This window comes from Diorhabda sublineata, chromosome 8, assembly GCF_026230105.1.
Source record: "Diorhabda sublineata isolate icDioSubl1.1 chromosome 8, icDioSubl1.1, whole genome shotgun sequence".
NCBI lineage: Eukaryota > Metazoa > Arthropoda > Insecta > Coleoptera > Chrysomelidae > Diorhabda > Diorhabda sublineata.
Window position 1 is genome coordinate 819616 of NC_079481.1, and position 23185 is coordinate 842800.

At 31.4% G+C, this 23185-nt stretch overlaps 1 protein-coding gene across 3 annotated transcripts; it reads right to left on the reverse strand.

The window, feature by feature from the left end:
• Positions 1-3886: 3886 nt before the first annotated feature.
• Positions 3887-16621, reverse strand: LOC130447765 (microtubule-associated protein tau). Of its 3 annotated transcripts, XM_056784758.1 has the most exons (10): positions 16592-16621; positions 14568-14642; positions 11718-12582; positions 11598-11641; positions 11094-11259; positions 10769-10974; positions 9965-10150; positions 9116-9280; positions 8375-8433; positions 6375-6512 (listed from the first exon to the last, which is right to left on the reverse strand). In XM_056784758.1, the coding sequence occupies exons 2-9, from the start codon at positions 14637-14639 to the stop codon at positions 8404-8406; spliced, it is 1734 nt and encodes a 577-aa protein (XP_056640736.1). In that variant the 5' UTR covers positions 14640-14642; positions 16592-16621; the 3' UTR covers positions 6375-6512; positions 8375-8403. The 3 variants fall into 3 exon arrangements, with proteins under 3 accessions (XP_056640735.1, XP_056640734.1, XP_056640736.1); XM_056784756.1 differs by lacking the exon at positions 8375-8433 and having other exon boundaries at positions 3888-6512; XM_056784757.1 differs by lacking the exons at positions 8375-8433; positions 16592-16621 and having other exon boundaries at positions 3887-6512; positions 14568-14654.
• Positions 16622-23185: the final 6564 nt, after the last annotated feature.

Here is a 23185-nt window from a genome sequence, read left to right on the forward strand (position 1 = left end):
ATCAAGTAAACAATATTTATGTTCGTTAGTTCTGTTTTGGAACGGTTTAGTTGTTTGTCCAACATAAATTTGTTGAGAAAAACTACGAAGAAACGATAAAAATCGAGTTAAAAATGTTTATGTTTGTTGGTTCTTCTTTTGAAACGGTTCGGATGTTTGTCCAATATACATTTTTCATCAAAAACTATACAAAAAACGATAGAAATCAAGTAAACAATATTTATGTTCGTTAGTTCTATTTTAGAACGGTTTAGTTGTGTGTCCAACATAAATTTGTTGAGAAAAACTACGAAGAAACGATAAAAATCGAGTTAAAAATGTTTACGTTTGTTGGTACCGTTTTGAAACGGTTAACATGTTTGTCCAATATACATTTTTCATCAAAAACTGTACAAAAAACGATAGAAACCAAGTAAACAATATTTATGTTCGTTAGTTCTGTTTTGGAACGGTTTAGTTGTTTGTCCAACATAAATTTGTTGAGAAAAACTACGAAGAAACGATAAAAATCGAGTTAAAAATGTTTATGTTTGTTGGTTCTTCTTTTGAAACGGTTCGGATGTTTGTCCAATATACATTTTTCATCAAAAACTATACAAAAAACGATAGAAATCAAGTAAACAATATTTATGTTCGTTAGTTCTATTTTAGAACGGTTTAGTTGTGTGTCCAACATAAATTTGTTGAGAAAAACTACGAAGAAACGATAAAAATCGAGTTAAAAATGTTTACGTTTGTTGGTACCGTTTTGAAACGGTTAACATGTTTGTCCAATATACATTTTTCATCAAAAACTATACAAAAAACGATAGAAATCAAGTACACAATATTTATGTTCGTTAGTTCTATTTTAGAACGGTTTAGTTGTGTATCCAACATAAATTTGTTGAGAAAAACTACGAAGAAACGATAAAAATCGAGTTAAAAATGTTTGTTTGTTGGTTCTTCTTTTGAAACGGTTCGGATGTTTGTCCAATATACATTTTTCATCAAAAACTGTACAAAAAACGATAGAAACCAAGTAAACAATATTTATGTTCGTTAGTTCTGTTTTGGAACGGTTTAGTTGTTTGTCCAACATAAATTTGTTGAGAAAAACTACGAAGAAACGATAAAAATCGAGTTAAAAATGTTTACGTTTGTTGGTACCGTTTTGAAACGGTTCAGATGTTTGTCCAATATACATTTTTCATCAAAAACTATACAAAAAACGATAGAAATCAAGTAAACAATATTTATGTTCGTTAGTTCTGTTTTGGAACGGTTTAGTTGTTTGTCCAACATAAATTTGTTGAGAAAAACTACGAAGAAACGATAAAAATCGAGTTAAAAATGTTTATGTTTGTTGGTTCTTCTTTTGAAACGGTTCGGATGTTTGTCCAATATACATTTTTCATCAAAAACTATACAAAAAACGATAGAAATCAAGTAAACAATATTTATGTTCGTTAGTTCTATTTTAGAACGGTTTAGTTGTGTGTCCAACATAAATTTGTTGAGAAAAACTACGAAGAAACGATAAAAATCGAGTTAAAAATGTTTACGTTTGTTGGTACCGTTTTGAAACGGTTAACATGTTTGTCCAATATACATTTTTCATCAAAAACTGTACAAAAAACGATAGAAACCAAGTAAACAATATTTATGTTCGTTAGTTCTGTTTTGGAACGGTTTAGTTGTTTGTCCAACATAAATTTGTTGAGAAAAACTACGAAGAAACGATAAAAATCGAGTTAAAAATGTTTACGTTTGTTGGTACCGTTTTGAAACGGTTCAGATGTTTGTCCAATATACATTTTTCATCAAAAACTATACAAAAAACGATAGAAATCAAGTAAACAATATTTATGTTCGTTAGTTCTGTTTTGGAACGGTTTAGTTGTTTGTCCAACATAAATTTGTTGAGAAAAACTACGAAGAAACGATAAAAATCGAGTTAAAAATGTTTATGTTTGTTGGTTCTTCTTTTGAAACGGTTCGGATGTTTGTCCAATATACATTTTTCATCAAAAACTATACAAAAAACGATAGAAATCAAGTAAACAATATTTATGTTCGTTAGTTCTATTTTAGAACGGTTTAGTTGTGTGTCCAACATAAATTTGTTGAGAAAAACTACGAAGAAACGATAAAAATCGAGTTAAAAATGTTTACGTTTGTTGGTACCGTTTTGAAACGGTTAACATGTTTGTCCAATATACATTTTTCATCAAAAACTGTACAAAAAACGATAGAAACCAAGTAAACAATATTTATGTTCGTTAGTTCTGTTTTGGAACGGTTTAGTTGTTTGTCCAACATAAATTTGTTGAGAAAAACTACGAAGAAACGATAAAAATCGAGTTAAAAATGTTTATGTTTGTTGGTTCTTCTTTTGAAACGGTTCGGATGTTTGTCCAATATACATTTTTCATCAAAAACTATACAAAAAACGATAGAAATCAAGTAAACAATATTTATGTTCGTTAGTTCTATTTTAGAACGGTTTAGTTGTGTGTCCAACATAAATTTGTTGAGAAAAACTACGAAGAAACGATAAAAATCGAGTTAAAAATGTTTACGTTTGTTGGTACCGTTTTGAAACGGTTAACATGTTTGTCCAATATACATTTTTCATCAAAAACTATACAAAAAACGATAGAAATCAAGTACACAATATTTATGTTCGTTAGTTCTATTTTAGAACGGTTTAGTTGTGTATCCAACATAAATTTGTTGAGAAAAACTACGAAGAAACGATAAAAATCGAGTTAAAAATGTTTGTTTGTTGGTTCTTCTTTTGAAACGGTTCGGATGTTTGTCCAATATACATTTTTCATCAAAAACTATACAAAAAACGATAGAAATCAAGTACACAATATTTATGTTCGTTAGTTCTATTTTAGAACGGTTTAGTTGTGTGTCCAACATAAATTTGTTGAGAAAAACTACGAAGAAACGATAAAAATCGAGTTAAAAATGTTTATGTTTGTTGGTTCTTCTTTTGAAACGGTTCGGATGTTTGTCCAATATACATTTTTCATCAAAAACTATACAAAAAACGATAGAAACCGAGTAAACAATATTTATGTTCGTTAGTTCTGTTTTGGAACGGTTTAGTTGTTTGTCCAACATAAATTTGTTGAGAAAAACTACGAAGAAACGATAAAAATCGAGTTAAAAATGTTTACGTTTGTTGGTACCGTTTTGAAACGGTTCAGATGTTTGTCCAATATACATTTTTCATCAAAAACTATACAAAAAACGATAGAAACCGAGTAAACAATATTTATGTTCGTTAGTTCTGTTTTAGAACGGTTTAGTTGTGTGTCCAACATAAATTTGTTGAGAAAAACTACGAAGAAACGATAAAAATCGAGTTAAAAATGTTTATGTTTGTTGGTTCTTCTTTTGAAACGGTTCGGATGTTTGTCCAATATACTTTTCTTAAGAAAAGCTACGAAAAACAGTTACCAATATATATATTTTTCATTAAAAACGATAAAGTTAACTAACAAAATGTTTTGGAGCAAAAAAATATATGTGACAAACGAATTATCATTACAAAAAAAGTTTGGGTGACATAAATATGGTTTTAATAAGAAAAATTTGATGAAAACTATTTTGGAAAAGTTTTGACATAATTTATCAAAAACTGGAATGTATACGGGACTTTTTTTTAAATATAAATGATTATTGAAGCTATTGGATTATTTTTTTAAGTAATACGTCTCGAACTTAATCAAAAATAATTTTTCCCTATATTATTTCACTTTATCCTGAATGCGGTCCTGTCTATAAAGTCATGACTTTCTTATAGGACCTTCTAGCCGTTTGCAATGTTGCCAAATTTTCTTTAAAATATCTCATTCAAATATACATTAGTTTAGAAGTTTACTTTCCAATTCAAAAATTAAATATTCGGGTTGGTGGATTGATAAAATTAATATACAACTTTTCGAATAAAGATTTTATTTAATTTTTTTTAGTCACACTGTATATATTGAGTACTTTAATCATCATTTTATTTCAATAACGTACCATCCAAGTTGCCCACAATTTACGTCTTGATAATACAGGGAGTAACGGAAAAGTGAAAAGGGTCACTACATGACCCGATTTTATCCTATTAGACTTTTGGAGGGGGTTATTTAACATCAGATTTGTGACGTTAAACAGAAAGTGTACAACTACCGCCCGGTATTTACTACAAATGCGAATTTATTACTAAACGATTCAACGTTTAGTGATAATTTTTATCCAGGACTGTATTTAATAAATTTCAACGTGTGAAAAGTGATTTTTTTCTATTAGTTATTCGATAGGTGGTAAATTTAGTATCTCCATCTAGGTTTTTCTAGCGGTTTTCTTCTTGTAAGCGATGCAGATCTGGTTAAACACCTAGTCGTTAAGTCAATTTCGTTTTCGTGCAATGTATGAAGAGTTCTAGCACTTTGCGGTCTAGAAGGTAAACTCGTTAATCGATCAGATTCGTAATGAACTTTCTTCTTCTGGAAAAAAAATAAGTTTACAAAAGATTATTTGGGATTTGGTCACTTGGGGGTAAAAACAAACATCGATAAAGCCCCCACGTGTATTGGGTTGTACATCATCCCAATTACCGATTGAAACAACTGAAGTGCACGTTTTGTACCACGTGGCTGTACTATTTATGGTCAAAATAAACCTCATCGAAGCCCTACGTTTTTAAAATAATAATAAAAAAAATACTTACGTGTTCTATCCTACGTGTGATTTGTTTACGGTGCTCTCTATCATTAAAGCGACTACTTGTAATATATGCAAAGTTTATTTAAATTAACAATATTCCAAAAAAATTACAAAATAGGAATAGAAAATATATAGTGGAAATAGCACTTGTGAAAAATGCCTTACAAATATATTAAAATAAAAATTACTTCGAAAAAAGTTTACTTAGATCAATTCTTACCAACAATTTTTTTATGTTCAATATACATTTTTGTTAAAAGACCCAAGAAATTAGATAGAAATCAATTGAAAAACGTTCATGTTAATTAGTTCTTCATTATTAATTTATCATTAATAATCCCTATTAAGTTGTTTTTATTAGAAATGTAAAAAACGAATAAGAAATGATCTAAGAAAACGTACAATTATTTTTAAGTCCTCAATTCAAAAAAAAATAGGAATGAGACATATTATTTTAAAGCGTGAATACATTTTTTTTGTAATCATTTAGATACTTGTATTTTAAAAAATTTTTTCAGTGTAGACGTGATAAATTTTCATACGTAAATTCAATATTGCTAAAAACCACCTTAGAAATAAAAATTATTTCAACAGGTTTCATAATTGGGAAAAAAAAAGGTTAAATTTCTTTTTGGTCACATATCTATCACAACACCAAAAAACTAATTCCAGATTACGTGATTATGTATACATTTAGATGATAAAGATATTTTTATATCCATAGTCACTAAATAAATAGAAATTTAGCCCCCTTTTAACGTTCATTTGTTAAAATTGTGTTTTGATTAGGTAGGCAACCATTCATACGTGTTCTAACCCCTCGAAATTATCTAAAATTATATCAGAATCTTGATTTAAGTACTTGATTAGATTCAGTAAGCGAATTTTGAGATTTAATTAACTTTGCCCTTAAAGAAGAGGGTGTACGGTCAACTATTAGTGTAAATTTAATCATTTTTAAACTTTCAAAATTCTTAAATAACAAAACATATGAAAAATTAAAGTAAAAAAGTGGATTTTAATAACAGTGCCTTGTAATTTTTTTAATTATTTTCTTTTGAAGAAAAATTAAGGGAAATTGGTTAAATAAACAAGAAATAGGCAATTTATAACCTTATCCTGAAATTTTTTTATGGTTCCCTTTTGGATGTATTACCCGAAATTGGGAAATAACCAATTTTATAGCAGGAAAACACTTTTATGTTGAAAAAAAAAACATAGCAAATGGGATTTTTGACCACAAAATTTGATCTGATGCCCTATATATGGTTTCTTTGTGAAAATAATTAGAAATTGCAAAATATTACAGCAAAAAACAGGACAAAAATTAAAGATAACTGAAAAATAATTATTTTTTACTGAACGAAAAGTAATATTTTTTTAAATTGGTTCTAAAAATGGGTTTAACTTATAAAAAGTCCAAAATAATCCTAAAAATACAATGCGAATTAAGCTAATTTTCATTTTAATCTTCAAAGTTCGTTTTATATATAAAAAAAATCTTTCAAGAGGGGCAAAACATCGATTTCTGTTCTATTTAGTGAATAAATATTAGTGTAAACTATGGTTAATTTTAAATTTACATTATTCCTTTTATAGTTATTCCAAAAGTGCATCTAAAACTTTAGTTTCAGTGACAAAATTATTTTTTTTTTCAATATTCATCTTAACACGTCTCTATATTATTACAAACAACGACCTCCGTATAAAATTATAAACAAAACTTTTACGATAAATTAATGTTCTTGATTCAAATTTTCATCTGCAACTGGTGCTTTGTCTGGCTGTGAAGGTATCGAATTCTAGCAAAACAGAAAGAAAAAATAAAATAAGTGAATACGTACGTTTCGATGTGTATATAAAAACTACGAATTTGCTATTAACTACTATAAAATCATCAGTGATAAGAAAATTTTACTTCAAAACTACACTACACAAAATGGTTAAAGATATTGCGAAACGTCAAACACTTCTTCTTTTTTTTTCTATACAATTGAAGTCTTTCTGCTTAGGTAAGTAGTCAGTTTGAAATTAAGTAGCTGTAAATTCAGTTCTGACTCTGTCACATTTAGAACTTTATTTTAAACCAACTTCACAAGACTTCCATATTGTAGTAGAGTTAAAAATGGTTGTAATTTAGTTTTAAGCAAATAATCACAATTTTCGTCCTAAATGAATATTACAGACTGCAAAAGATCGTGTTTTAGGGGAAAAATAATGATATCTAGTCAAAGTTTTAATTGTAAAGACACAAAGTTTCGAGTTTTGATGAGAAGGAAAGTGTAGTTTGGGTTTACATCGAAATTTTGAAAACCTACTACTGGTGCTGTTTTAATTTCTATCAAACATGCGATCAGAGTTAATTTCATTCCAAAAAAGAAAAATAGTTTGAATTGTTATAACGATCTGTTAAAAGTGGTTAGTGATTAAGTAAACATGAAATGATGATGATTAACGTCGAAAATGTTATAGTTAGTATACGAGGTGTTGTGAATTTGTGTCGAAAAGTTCAGGAAATAAAAAAAATTATTTCTTTATAAATTTGATGTATGATAAAATTTTTGTATAAATTGAGAAACACCTCGTACATTCGATTGGAGAGGAAATCGAGCAGCTGTGTTGGGATTTTATGGCATAAAACGAAAGTAACTTTTAAATAAAATATAATGAATTTTTACAATTTGTCATAAAATACTGTCGTTAGAATAAAATATATGAAAAGAAAAAGAAAATTTTTACGATATGAAAGACTAGAGGAGAATTTTTATCTATCAATTAAATGATTGTTCAATTTTTGTAGAAATCATGTTTTGGATCAATAGTCAAAACGATTTAATTAAAACTTGTTTTTTATATCAGCACCCTATATATTTAGATATTATCCCTATTTTCTGACTGAAATTAAAGGCTACGAGATGTTCTGGATACTCCAATGATAGTAAAACATAATATGTGCGTTTCAATAGCCTCTCAGCTTCCTTTCGTCCTAAAAAAGTCCTGGTATGAAATTTCTGACCCTGACTTTTACCTAGATTCCCAAAAAAGGCCAAAAAATAGTCTTGTAAGATTGTTAACTCAATATTCATGAGAATAGATAAACTTTTAGTTTTGTTTTGTCTATGAATAAACAGGATTCAATATAAACGTAGTTTTATTATCCCATTATATCAGGTAAATCCTTCATCAATATAAAGTCATCTTATTCATTTCAATTATCAATATTTCGTTATTTTGTGTGATAATAAGAAATTTTAGTTTTTAAATGCCAAAATATAACCCCAGAGCTTATAAAATCGTTTAAATCATTTCATTCGAATGGTTCCAAGTCACTATCATCATTTTTACCTCAAAATGCCTAGCCTCCTTCTAAAAAAGACCGGCTTAAGGTTCTGGTGATATTTTAGGACTCGAAAACATTTATCAGGCAAAATTTGAAATTTTTTTGTGCAGTATAATTTGAAATACATGGAAATATGTTAGATATATACATAATAAATTATCAATCAAGTTGATATAAACTTTCATATACGAGGCGTGATTGAAAAATCATTTGATTTGAAACAATAGTAACCTTAAAGTTGAAGTATAGTCCAACCAAAATCACAAACAGCTTAAATAATGTTAGTATAAATGTTATTGTAACGTTATCGGAAAAAAATGATACCTTAGAAGATGAAAATGATGATATTAATATCAATAGAATGTATAAAGATATTCTGGAACCTGTAAATCAAAAAATGTACCGAATAAATTGGAGGAATTATTTTCCAAATTTTTTTGTCATAAATTAATGGAAAATCGTATATTTTTTGTCGAGAGGATTGCTAAAAAAATCTGATAACTTATTTTTCTAAAAACAGTTCTCGAGAATCCTCAGGACCTCACCAGCTCAAAAGCAAGGCTCTTTTACTAAGTTAAATCCAAGGATTTTCCTCCCTAATAGGGACAGACATCTATGTGCCCTGTGATTTGGCCAAATTTTTTTGCTTTCCAATACTATAATCAATTCTGAGGAATTTTCCCACAGCCTCCTTACTCCACAAGTACTACATTTCCCTGCAGGTTTGAGTGATTGTCAAATGTCAGCTTTTGGAGTGATAGGTTGTCGAGAATTTCGAGAACATTTTAAAGGTAGAGTTGATTGAGACTGGACATTGTTGTCAGATTTTTTCACAAAATCAATTAGAATTACCTCAAACAGGGAAAAGTTTAGCATTTTGTGGTTATGTTTCAATTAGAATATTGGAAAAAACAATTTGTGATGGTAAACAATTGAATTTTGTCTTGCTTTCATTTTACAATCATGAAAATTGGAAAATAAATGTAAGAAAAGCCTTTTACCACATTTTTATAACTAGAAATATGAAGTTTTGATCGGGCACTATTCCTATAATTATCCACTTACCTGAGATGTTGACAGAGAATGTTCCATACTAGATACACCTGACATTTGCCTCAAATAATCCTTATCATCAAATATTTTCTTATCACCACCACCTGGTTTATATTTGACGTTGTCAAGAGAACCGATTTTGCTACCGGCTTTGATTTCTATTTTCCGGTTCTCAATCTAACAAAATACAAAGAAATAAAAATAGAAATTAACTAGATTCCAACAACACAATAATTCCCTCCACAAAACACAAAAAACTGTGGAATCGAATTCACATTAAATATAAAAAGAATCTAAAATGTGATTTCTACTGATGAGGCAAAATATTACAAAACATAAATATCTCGATAGTAGACTTTTGTATGGTATTGGAAAGAGTAGCTGGTAAAATATGAGAGTGTAGCCCTTATATATGGCATAAATTAACCCAACATAGGTTCCCATAAGAACGACACGCATCCAACAGTCTATTTCCCTGAACCAGTCTATACCAATAGTAGTTATCAACTCACTGTACCTTTCTATATGTTTTATAGAAAATCATTTGAAAGTAGAATTCTTTTCCGAAAATTAATAAAAGATTCGAAAACATATAATTTATAACAATCAATTTTTTTATGCTTAAAAATTAGCGGTCTATATAGTGAAAACGTGTTCTATAAGTGATCTAAAGTAAATAAATACGTGTGTATTACAAAAGTGGGTAAATTTGCTTCTTGTTCATTAATTTATTTACTCACTTTGACATTTTTGCCAATTTTGTGTGTAATTTTCTCGTCTTTATCCTCCAATATATCCTCTGGCTGATCAAGTAAATGCGTAATTTAATAAATACAGTTTTAAATATTTTATTTCGCTTACCTTTATATCTCCACCTCCGGGTTGATGTTTAATGTTATCTTTGGATCCAACTTTCGGTTTTGCTTTTTCTTTAAAATCCAACTTTATCGATTCTATTTTTTTGTCGCCTCCTTTGGGTTTGTGCGTAGCGTTTTCTAACGAACCTATTTTGGATTTCGCGTTCCATTGTAATTTTTGATGTACTATCTATAAGATATTGAGCGAAGATACACAAAAAACAGGAATACGTGAATATAATAAAAAATAAATGGATAATATGTAACAATTATTAAATACAACTTATAATAAACGTTACACATACATGACAATTGACATATGACAAGAAACTATGATCGTAGATCAGATCGATCACTTATCAGATCGCCAATTATAATTTATAACATTATAGGTTTTCCGTGTTATTTCTGTTTCAATTGAGTTATAAATGGTTAATCAATACACGGATTTCACACAAAATTGAAATACCAATACGTTTTTTTTTTTATATCGAGTCATAAAAACCACAAACTTACACTATTCGTATGAAAGGATCATAGATAAAACATAAACATTGATAAAGGAAATTGATCATTATTTGTCGATGATTCAAATCGTGATCGGATTAATTTGAACAATAACGACAGAATACGAGATAGTTTTTTTTTGTTTCATAAACAATACTGTTTAGTTCGAAATTTTAGTCTATATAGTAAAATAAATTATCTACTCAAAAGTGCTTTTCTAAGATAAAAAAAATCACACATCCATAAGGTGCCAATAGGCACTGAAGAAACAATGACAGATGACAAGTGAAAAAAAAGTTACCTTTTTCTCCCCACTTCTGGGTGTATATTTTTCATTTTTGGCTTCTATTCTTGGCGCAACTTTGAATTCTATTTTTTTATTTTCTATTTTGACGTTACCGCCTCCAGGTTTGTAGTTCGCATTCTCCAACGAACCGATTTTGGATTTGACGACTTTCAAATTAGGGGACGGCGCATTACCCACTTGAATTTTATTCATAGGAAGTTCTGTAAACAAAGTACAAATCGAACAGGTTAAATTTGATGTGTGTGTTTAATTAATTAGATGACTGTTTTGCTAATTCTAGGGACTATTCGGTGAGTAATATATGAATTAAAGGGCTTACTTTTCTTTTCGCTAGTTGAACCTGGTGTAGTAGCATTCGAATCTGGACTTTTCAAGCTGGGTGATTTGGATCCTCTTGATGAAGATCTAGCTACTGGCGTAGACGTCGACGTCCTCGATTTCGAACTTTTTCTGGCCGATCTGCCGTCGCCGTTAGCAGCTTGGTCCTGTAAAACATATATTTGAACAACTTCACTGTTCCACGCGATTCTAAAGGCGATAAAAACTAATTAAAAATATTTTTTAGGTTCTCAACATGATCAGTACTTCAATGAAATGAATGAATTATTTTTGAGACGTTATAGAATGTACTTGGAGACCAAAAAATGGCTATCCAGAGTTAACCAGGATGTTTTAGAGTTCGGTGAGTTGAAGATGCAATTCAAACCCTTCCCGGAACTAGATACAAAAACTTTGTGAGTGGTACTTCTCGTGCAGGTCTTGTTGGAGCTCGTTGTGGCTTTCTAAATTTCAAAATCAATAATTTAACTAAAATAAAACTTACGTTTCCTTGTGTAGACTCATCCACTCCACTATCGTTATCACCTTCTGAAACAAACAAACAAAAATCAATCAAGACACGTTTAGGGAGTATTGAAATTGAATTAAATTTGAAAATAATAACCTTTAGTTGTCGATTTAGCTTCCTCCAAGTCCAAACGTTTTTCTTGCTTTACGGAAGGTGATGCTTGGTTGATATTTTCCCGTATAAATTCTTGACTTGGTGTCGTACTTTCTTCTGTTTTATTTATCGGAGATTTAGGGCTGATATCGACGCTTTTTTGCGATACCTCCGTCAAGGAGCTCTGCGATTTATCTTCATCTTCCACGATCTTATTCATCCTCGAGGTGGATCTAGATTCCGGCCTGGAAGGACCTTCTTCTAAATTTTCATTGGAATCGGAGCTTTGTCTGGAAGACGGTCTACCTTCTCCGTAACTTTCCACGCTGCTGACCGATTTCCTCCTAGTTTCTTCTTTAGATTCCGCCGTCGTTTCCGGCGGGTTCGAACTCAAACTGTAACTCCTGTTGTTCATGGCGGCTATGGAGGGCGGCTTGACAAAATCCCTCGGCGGATTATTAATTTTGTTATCGTCATTTTTAGATCGATCAATCTCTGTCGGATCCAGAGTTTGAGATCTAACTATACCTCCTTCCGGTACGAACGGTCTAACGTTACCAAATCCCGGTACGGAACGTTGTTGAAATATACCGGGAGGTCGTCGGGGAAACGGAGAGAAATTAGGTCTGAAGTTGGGTCTCGGTTGATTCGTCGCGAAAGTTTGACCTTGAGGAATCTGCTGAGATCCCGGTGGTCGTTGTATCGGTGTTCTTGGCGGAACGAATTGTTGCTGGGGTTGATTGGGAAACGGCGGTCGGTAAAGAAAGTTGCTTTTGCTATCGATTCTGTATAGGGGGCGTTGTGTGTTTATAGGGGGACCAGGCGGTTGGATCGGCGGGGATCCTTGGCCGTTTTGTTGCGATTTTGGCTAAGTACAAAAAAAAACAGCGTCTCGTAAGGACTAAACTACAATCATAAATATCAACAAGAAATATATTCACGGTTGAAGAATAATAATGAACAAATAAACAAAGTTTTGATCGGTAGTGTAAGTTTATAGGGCGACATCCCGAATAAGGACGTAAAAAAACGTTTTAAACGATTTTGATTTATTCATTTTCCAAAGACTGACCTATCCTTGATCTATTTTTAAACGTGATTCGAAAGGGGGTGGAATTTTAGACTATACGTAATGGTTGTGTGGCACGCGACAACTTAACGAAGTGAAAATTATGGTGGTTTGTTAATATTTTTCAAAGTATATGCGACCAAATCTCGAGTTTAATCCTCTTAAGGGATACCAACAATCAAATCCGATTCGTACGCGTTTTCGATCGAGACAAAACCCTGTAGATGGCGCGTCTGTATGTTTTAGTCGAGTCCTATACCTGATTTTGGGAAAAACCAAAACCTTCTCCCTGCCGTAAGTACACGAAACCAAAGGAGAAGTTTAATCTATCTGTTTTACTATCCCCCCACTACCCTCGACACTAAGACTAGCGCCCATATGACCATGAGTGAACGTCAAGTCGGAAAAGCGTTAAAACTACGAAAATTTTCCGGCGTTTACGAAATCAATTCGGTATCGAGTGTCTGCTGTATTTAAACTATCAAATATTGACGCGTTTTTGATATTCAGGACTAATTTCGAATAATTGGAGCTTCGTATAATTATGAACTTTATTGAGGAAATTCCTTAAGGGATACCAACAATCGAATCCGATTCGTACGCGTTTTCGGTCGAGACAAAACCCTGTAGATGGCGCGTCTGTATGTTTTAGTCGAGTCCTATACCTGATCTTGGGAAAAACCAAAACCTTCTCCCTGCCGTAAGTACACGAAACCAAAGGAGAAGTTTAATCCATCTGTTTTACTATCCCCCCACTACCCTCGACACTAAGACTAGCGCCCATATGACCATGAGTGAACGTCAAGTCGGAAAAGCGTTAAAACTACGAAAATTTTCCGGCGTTTACGAAATCAATTCGGTAGCGAGTGTCTGCTGTATTTAAACTATCAAATATTGACGCGTTTTTGATATTCAAGACTAATTTCGAATAATTGGAGCTTCGTATAATTATGAACTTTGTTGAGGAAATTCCTTAAGGGATACCAACAATCGAATCCGATTCGTACGCGTTTTCGATCGAGACAAAACCCTGTAGATGGCGCGTCTGTATGTTTTAGTCGAGTCCTATACCTGATTTTGGGAAAAACCAAAACCTTCTCCCTGCCGTAAGTACACGAAACCAAAGGAGAAGTTTAATCTTTCGATATTTATAGTTTAGTTGATGTTTAAGTTATCGAAATTTGTTTGTTTTACTATCCCCCCACTGCCCTCGATACGATACTAGCGCCCATATGACCATGAGTGAACGTCAAGTCGGAAAAGCGTTAAAACTACGATGATATTCGAGACTAATTTCAAAAGTTTGTTTAGTAAATTCCTAAATATACCATAACTTACTTTGAAATGTTTAATAATATTATGAATTTGGTTGCTATCAACCTCGTCCTCGCGTCGGTTCAACTCAGTTCATATTTTCTCTCGTAAATATATGAACCGCCCTCGTATCTTTTTATTTGATTGCGTTATTTGGAAAACGTATGTCAGTCAGTGCCTCTCACACAAAAACATCGATTTTTTTTTCTTTTATAAATCGGCGAAAGAATAAAAAAAGGTACGGGTCGTATAAAACTTTTGGTGACAGTGCCACCTGGTTCGAAATAATACGATCGAGCACCATAGGAATATACGGGGTGGGTATATTATAAAAATTTGACGTATTCGTAGTTTTAAGATACGAAAAAATTGCGTTCTAGGAATTTCTGGATCGTTCCAGAAGTTTCTAGAACTTTCTTCGACGTTTCTAATCGATCATCTTGGATTTGACTAATTTCGGAATATCTTACCATTTCTCTAACTTCATTTTTTGACGAATTTATGTCAGTTGTAGGGCCGTTGGGTAGAGGCTGTTCTGACATTATCTAACAATAACAAAAATTATTTTTTTTTTAAATATTTTTTATAACAAAACTAGTGCTCTACCGTCTACTACAACTTTTTCTTTGTACCAATTAACTAAACGTATAAGACTGTGCTTTATATCACGTGATACGATCTACCAGAAGCGTGAGGCTTTTTGCATGTCGTATATTTAAAGTAAAGTAAGTTTAATAAATCCCCTTTCATAGATATACAACAGTTTTTATCGTTACCACGTTCAGATTCAAGTTAAAGAAGTAATTTCATCTATTGCGGCACTTAGCAAACGCTCCACTTCAACAAATTCTACGTTTCTTCGATTTTAATAGAAAAAATAGTTTCGGGGGGTTACAGGATTTCAGTTCTGGGTCCAAATTAACCGTTTAACTTATTTTTGAAGATCTAACGGCGTTTGGATACTTTGTGAGATAGGGGACTGCATCGAATCTTCGAAATCAATGGAAACAAACAACAAAGATTAACCAGAAAGCCATCAAGTTATGGTAATAAAGATTTTTGGATTTGAAACAATCGAAAAAATTTCTTTCCAATACCACGAATCGGCCTGGAAACTTCAATGACATCGAAACGATTTAAAACCGAAGTATCAGGACCGATTTAACAAAAAGGAACCTCATCTGACGAACGTAAACTTGATCTATGTTTCTTCAATTTTATTAATTGTCTACTAGATTTATAACAGTCAAGCTAGTTTTTACTGAATCTATGATTTTATACAATTTGACAACACTGCACATCTAGGAAAGTAAACGGGGAATTACAGACTGTCGGTTCTGGGTCCAAATTAACCGTTTAACTTTTTTTCTTACGCCATCCTCATCGAAACGTCTTATTTTTGAAAATCAAAGGGCGTTTGGATACTTTGTGAGATAACAGAGCCCCGGGACTGCATCGAAGAAGTCAAAGTCATGAAATAAAGATTTTTGGATTTGAAACAATCGAAAAAATTTCTTTCCAATACCACGAATCGGCCTGGGAACTTCAATGACATCGAAACGTGGTCGAAAAATGGGTGGACGTTGTTTTGTGGTTTAAAACCGAAGTATCAGGACCGATTTAACATAAAAGGGACCTCATCTGACGAACGTAAACTTGTTCATGTATAGCGAATAGTTGTACTTTCTTCACTCTAAACTTACAGCTCGTTAATTTCAAAAGTTACCAAGCAAGTGAAAGTTTAAATAACTCTAAAGATTGAGTATTAGATAAAACGTCGCACGAAATATCAGTGCTTTCGTTGTGACACATATTTCAACTCCAAGAATGCAAAATATTCAAATACTATACTGAAAATGATGACCTTGTAAAATTTTATATTAATTAACTGGAAAGACTTGGAATTTTCGAATTCTGGACGTTTAAAAGCCATCGCAGATCGTTTTGAATGACAAAACTTTAGTTTTAGTACGAGGATGGTACCAGAAGTGCCAGGTCTGATCCAGAAACAAATGGGATACTGGATGATCGTCGATTTAGTGCATGAACTAGCAGACATACTATGGAGCAATCAAAGCAATGGTCCGGCTCCAAAGAAGGCGAAGTTTTTCGGGAATTTTTATTGCTACCTCGAGCACACTATTCGCCAGATTTAGCACCATCGAATTATCTTTTGTTACCCAAACGATTTTCCAAAAATGGTGACAGTTAATGGCTATTTCGAGGACGTTGACGGTACAGAACTTATTGGGAAACGTGCATGGAGCTAAAAGTCGAAAAATAAATCAATTTCTTTCCCAAAATTTTCCTTATTAGACCAAGTACTTCCAAAACCATCGTCGCACGCAAATAAAATTTGCGTATTCGATAAACTAAATGGAAATAAGTAATTTCGGATAGAACCAATAAATTCCAAGTCCTTTATATGAATCCTACTCGTGTTGGATTATAAAAATAAAGCTAAGAAGCTATAATGGCGCTATTTCATTGTTACCTTATTACCAATTCACTCACACAAAAGCTGGTAAGGGATCGAAAATAAAAACAACCGAAGGGTGTTTCACTACGTCGTGTTTAACACTGACCGATTCGACTGGAAAAGCATTTCCACCTTCTGCGCTGAAGTTCCATCGATCGACAACCTCCTCCATAGCACATAGGCGGTACAACGATTTAATTCAAATACGAAATCGTCAAAACAAAATTTACAGATTGCGATAAATCGAAAAATATTCGATAATCCATTATATTCGCCCGATCTAGTCCCTTTCGTTTCTAAAACAACAATTAGGAATGATAATATCGCGGCTATGAGAAAAGTTAGATATCCGGTGTAGATGCCTCGACGACGACGTAAATAACAAGAAAAAAATTTGGAAACCGCATAAAATTATTATTAACACGCTACTGTTTATTATCAATTATTAATAATTGATAGTTTTCTACAGAAACTAACCGACATTTGTCTTTTAAAGACAGTTTTTTACAGAAACTAACCGACATTTCTCTTTTAAATACAGTTTTCTACAGAAACTAACCGACATTTGTCTTTTAAAGACAGTTTTTTACAGAAACTAACCGACATTTATCATTTAAAGACAGTTTTTTACAGAAACTAACCGACATTTGTCTTTTAAAGACAGTTTTTTACAGAAACTAACCGACATTTCTCTTTTAAAGACAGTTTTCTACAGAAACTAACCGACATTTGTCTTTTAAAGACAGTTTTTTACAGAAACTAACCGACATTTGTCATTTAAAGACAGTTTTCTACAGAAACTAACCGACATTTCACTTTTAAAGACAGTTTTCTACAGAAACTAACCGACATTTGTCTTTTAAAGACAGTTTTTTACAGAAACTAACCGACATTTGTCATTTAAAGACAGTTTTCTACAGAAACTAACCGACATTTGTCATTTAAAGAGAGTTTTTTACAGAAACTAACCGACATTTGTCATTTAAAGACAGTTTTTTACAGAAACTAACCGACATTTGTCATTTAAAGACAGTTTTTTACAGAAACTAACCGACATTTGTCTTTTAAGACAGTTTTCTACAGAAACTAACCGACATTTGTCTTTTAAAGACAGTTTTTTACAGAAACTAACCGACATTTCTCTTTTAAAGACAGTTTTCTACAGAAACTAACCGACATTTGTCTTTTAAAGACAGTTTTTTACAGAAACTAACCGACATTTGTCATTTAAAGACAGTTTTCTACAGAAACTAACCGACATTTCACTTTTAAAGACAGTTTTCTACAGAAACTAACCGACATTTGTCTTTTAAAGACAGTTTTTTACAGAAACTAACCGACATTTCTCTTTTAAATACAGTTTTCTACAGAAACTAACCGACATTTGTCTTTTAAAGACAGTTTTTTACAGAAACTAACCGACATTTGTCATTTAAAGACAGTTTTTTACAGAAACTAACCGACATTTGTCTTTTAAAGACAGTTTTTTACAGAAACTAACCGACATTTCTCTTTTAAATACAGTTTTCTACAGAAACTAACCGACATTTGTCTTTTAAAGACAGTTTTTTACAGAAACTAACCGACATTTCTCTTTTAAATACAGTTTTCTACAGAAACTAACCGACATTTGTCTTTTAAAGACAGTTTTTTACAGAAACTAACCGACATTTCTCTTTTAAATACAGTTTTCTACAGAAACTAACCGACATTTGTCTTTTAAAGACAGTTTTTTACAGAAACTAACCGACATTTGTCATTTAAAGACAGTTTTTTACAGAAACTAACCGACATTTGTCTTTTAAAGACAGTTTTTTACAGAAACTAACCGACATTTCTCTTTTAAAGACAGTTTTCTACAGAAACTAACCGACATTTGTCTTTTAAAGACAGTTTTTTACAGAAACTAACCGACATTTGTCATTTAAAGACAGTTTTCTACAGAAACTAACCGACATTTCACTTTTAAAGACAGTTTTCTACAGAAACTAACCGACATTTGTCTTTTAAAGACAGTTTTTTACAGAAACTAACCGACATTTGTCATTTAAAGACAGTTTTCTACAGAAACTAACCGACATTTGTCATTTAAAGAGAGTTTTTTACAGAAACTAACCGACATTTGTCATTTAAAGACAGTTTTTTACAGAAACTAACCGACATTTGTCATTTAAAGACAGTTTTTTACAGAAACTAACCGACATTTGTCTTTTAAAGACAGTTTTCTACAGAAACTAACCGACATTTGTCTTTTAAAGACAGTTTTTTACAGAAACTAACCGACATTTCTCTTTTAAAGACAGTTTTCTACAGAAACTAACCGACATTTGTCTTTTAAAGACAGTTTTTTACAGAAACTAACCGACATTTGTCATTTAAAGACAGTTTTCTACAGAAACTAACCGACATTTCACTTTTAAAGACAGTTTTCTACAGAAACTAACCGACATTTGTCTTTTAAAGACAGTTTTTTACAGAAACTAACCGACATTTGTCATTTAAAGACAGTTTTCTACAGAAACTAACCGACATTTGTCATTTAAAGAGAGTTTTCTACAGAAACTAACCATCATTTGTCATTTAAAGACAGTTTTTTACATAAACTAACCGACATTTCTCTTTTAAAGACAGTTTTCTACAGAAACTAACCGACATTTCTCTTTTAAAGACAGTTTTTTACAGAAACTAACCGACATTTCTCTTTTAAAGACAGTTTTCTACAGAAACTAACCGACATTTGTCTTTTAAAGACAGTTTTTTACAGAAACTAACCGACATTTGTCATTTAAAGACAGTTTTTTACAGAAACTAACCGACATTTCACTTTTAAAGACAGTTTTCTACAGAAACTAACCGACATTTGTCATTTAAAGACAGTTTTTTACAGAAACTAACCGACATTTCTCTTTTAAAGACAGTTTTTTACAGAAACTAACCGACATTTCTCTTTTAAAGACAGTTTTCTACAGAAACTAACCGACATTTGTCTTTTAAAGACAGTTTTTTACAGAAACTAACCGACATTTGTCATTTAAAGACAGTTTTCTACAGAAACTAACCGACATTTCACTTTTAAAGACAGTTTTCTACAGAAACTAACCGACATTTGTCTTTTAAAGACAGTTTTTTACAGAAACTAACCGACATTTGTCATTTAAAGACAGTTTTCTACAGAAACTAACCGACATTTGTCATTTAAAGAGAGTTTTCTACAGAAACTAACCATCATTTGTCATTTAAAGACAGTTTTTTACATAAACTAACCGACATTTCTCTTTTAAAGACAGTTTTCTACAGAAACTAACCGACATTTCTCTTTTAAAGACAGTTTTTTACAGAAACTAACCGACATTTCTCTTTTAAAGACAGTTTTCTACAGAAACTAACCGACATTTGTCTTTTAAAGACAGTTTTTTACAGAAACTAACCGACATTTGTCATTTAAAGACAGTTTTTTACAGAAACTAACCGACATTTCACTTTTAAAGACAGTTTTCTACAGAAACTAACCGACATTTGTCATTTAAAGACAGTTTTTTACAGAAACTAACCGACATTTCTCTTTTAAAGACAGTTTTTTACAGAAACTAACCGACATTTCTCTTTTAAAGACAGTTTTCTACAGAAACTAACCGACATTTGTCTTTTAAAGACAGTTTTTTACAGAAACTAACCGACATTTGTCATTTAAAGACAGTTTTCTACAGAAACTAACCGACATTTCACTTTTAAAGACAGTTTTCTACAGAAACTAACCGACATTTGTCATTTAAAGACAGTTTTCTACAGAAACTAACCGACATTTCACTTTTAAAGACAGTTTTCTACAGAAACTAACCGACATTTGTCTTTTAAAGACAGTTTTCTACAGAAACTAACCGACATTTCTCTTTTAAAGACAGTTTTCTACAGAAACTAACCGACATTTGTCATTTAAAGACAGTTTTTTACAGAAACTAACCGACATTTCTCTTTTAAAGACAGTTTTCTACAGAAACTAACCGACATTTGTCATTTAAAGACAGTTTTTTACAGAAACTAACCGACATTTCTCTTTTAAAGACAGTTTTCTACAGAAACTAACCGACATTTGTCATTTAAAGACAGTTTTCTACAGAAACTAACCGACATTTCTCTTTTAAAGACAGTTTTCTACAGAAACTAACCGACATTTGTCATTTAAAGACAGTTTTTTACAGAAACTAACCGACATTTCTCTTTTAAAGACAGTTTTCTACAGAAACTAACCGACATTTGTCATTTAAAGACAGTTTTTTACAGAAACTAACCGACATTTCTCTTTTAAAGACAGTTTTCTACAGAAACTAACCGACATTTGTCATTTAAAGACAGTTTTCTACAGAAACTAACCGACATTTCTCTTTTAAAGACAGTTTTCTACAGAAACTAACCGACATTTGTCATTTAAAGACAGTTTTTTACAGAAACTAACCGACATTTGTCTTTTAAAGACAGTTTTCTACAGAAACTAACCGACATTTGTCATTTAAAGACAGTTTTCTACAGAAACTAACCGACATTTGTCATTTAAAGACAGTTTTTTACAGAAACTAACCGACATTTGTCTTTTAAAGACAGTTTTCTACAGAAACTAACCGACATTTGTCATTTAAAGACAGTTTTCTACAGAAACTAACCGACATTTCTCTTTTAAAGACAGTTTTCTACAGAAACTAACCGACATTTGTCTTTTAAAGACAGTTTTTTACAGAAACTAACCGACATTTGTCATTTAAAGACAGTTTTCTACAGAAACTAACCGACATTTCACTTTTAAAGACAGTTTTCTACAGAAACTAACCGACATTTGTCTTTTAAAGACAGTTTTTTACAGAAACTAACCGACATTTGTCATTTAAAGACAGTTTTCTACAGAAACTAACCGACATTTGTCATTTAAAGAGAGTTTTTTACAGAAACTAACCGACATTTGTCATTTAAAGACAGTTTTTTACAGAAACTAACCGACATTTGTCATTTAAAGACAGTTTTTTACAGAAACTAACCGACATTTGTCTTTTAAAGACAGTTTTCTACAGAAACTAACCGACATTTGTCTTTTAAAGACAGTTTTTTACAGAAACTAACCGACATTTCTCTTTTAAAGACAGTTTTCTACAGAAACTAACCGACATTTGTCTTTTAAAGACAGTTTTTTACAGAAACTAACCGACATTTGTCATTTAAAGACAGTTTTCTACAGAAACTAACCGACATTTCACTTTTAAAGACAGTTTTCTACAGAAACTAACCGACATTTGTCTTTTAAAGACAGTTTTTTACAGAAACTAACCGACATTTGTCATTTAAAGACAGTTTTTTACAGAAACTAACCGACATTTGTCATTTAAAGACAGTTTTCTACAGAAACTAACCGACATTTCACTTTTAAAGACAGTTTTCTACAGAAACTAACCGACATTTGTCTTTTAAAGACAGTTTTCTACAGAAACTAACCGACATTTGTCTTTTAAAGACAGTTTTTTACAGAAACTAACCGACATTTGTCATTTAAAGACAGTTTTCTACAGAAACTAACCGACATTTCACTTTTAAAGACAGTTTTCTACAGAAACTAACCGACATTTGTCTTTTAAAGACAGTTTTTTACAGAAACTAACCGACATTTCTCTTTTAAATACAGTTTTCTACAGAAACTAACCGACATTTGTCTTTTAAAGACAGTTTTTTACAGAAACTAACCGACATTTGTCATTTAAAGACAGTTTTTTACAGAAACTAACCGACATTTGTCTTTTAAAGACAGTTTTTTACAGAAACTAACCGACATTTCTCTTTTAAATACAGTTTTCTACAGAAACTAACCGACATTTGTCTTTTAAAGACAGTTTTTTACAGAAACTAACCGACATTTCTCTTTTAAATACAGTTTTCTACAGAAACTAACCGACATTTGTCTTTTAAAGACAGTTTTTTACAGAAACTAACCGACATTTCTCTTTTAAATACAGTTTTCTACAGAAACTAACCGACATTTGTCTTTTAAAGACAGTTTTTTACAGAAACTAACCGACATTTGTCATTTAAAGACAGTTTTTTACAGAAACTAACCGACATTTGTCTTTTAAAGACAGTTTTTTACAGAAACTAACCGACATTTCTCTTTTAAAGACAGTTTTCTACAGAAACTAACCGACATTTGTCTTTTAAAGACAGTTTTTTACAGAAACTAACCGACATTTGTCATTTAAAGACAGTTTTCTACAGAAACTAACCGACATTTCACTTTTAAAGACAGTTTTCTACAGAAACTAACCGACATTTGTCTTTTAAAGACAGTTTTTTACAGAAACTAACCGACATTTGTCATTTAAAGAGAGTTTTTTACAGAAACTAACCGACATTTGTCATTTAAAGACAGTTTTTTACAGAAACTAACCGACATTTGTCATTTAAAGACAGTTTTTTACAGAAACTAACCGACATTTGTCTTTTAAAGACAGTTTTCTACAGAAACTAACCGACATTTGTCTTTTAAAGACAGTTTTTTACAGAAACTAACCGACATTTCTCTTTTAAAGACAGTTTTCTACAGAAACTAACCGACATTTGTCTTTTAAAGACAGT

Coding starts and splice junctions, on each gene's coding strand:
- LOC130447765 (XM_056784757.1), bottom strand. CDS start 14,639: ATGTCAGAACAGCCTCTACCCAACGGCCCTACAACTGACATAAATTCG. Junction 11,642..11,717: donor AGCTAAATCGACAACTAAAG/GTTATTATTTTC, acceptor TGTTTGTTTCAG/AAGGTGATAACGATAGTGGA. Junction 9,281..9,964: donor CCGGAGGTGGAGATATAAAG/GTAAGCGAAATA, acceptor GTATTTTGTTAG/ATTGAGAACCGGAAAATAGA.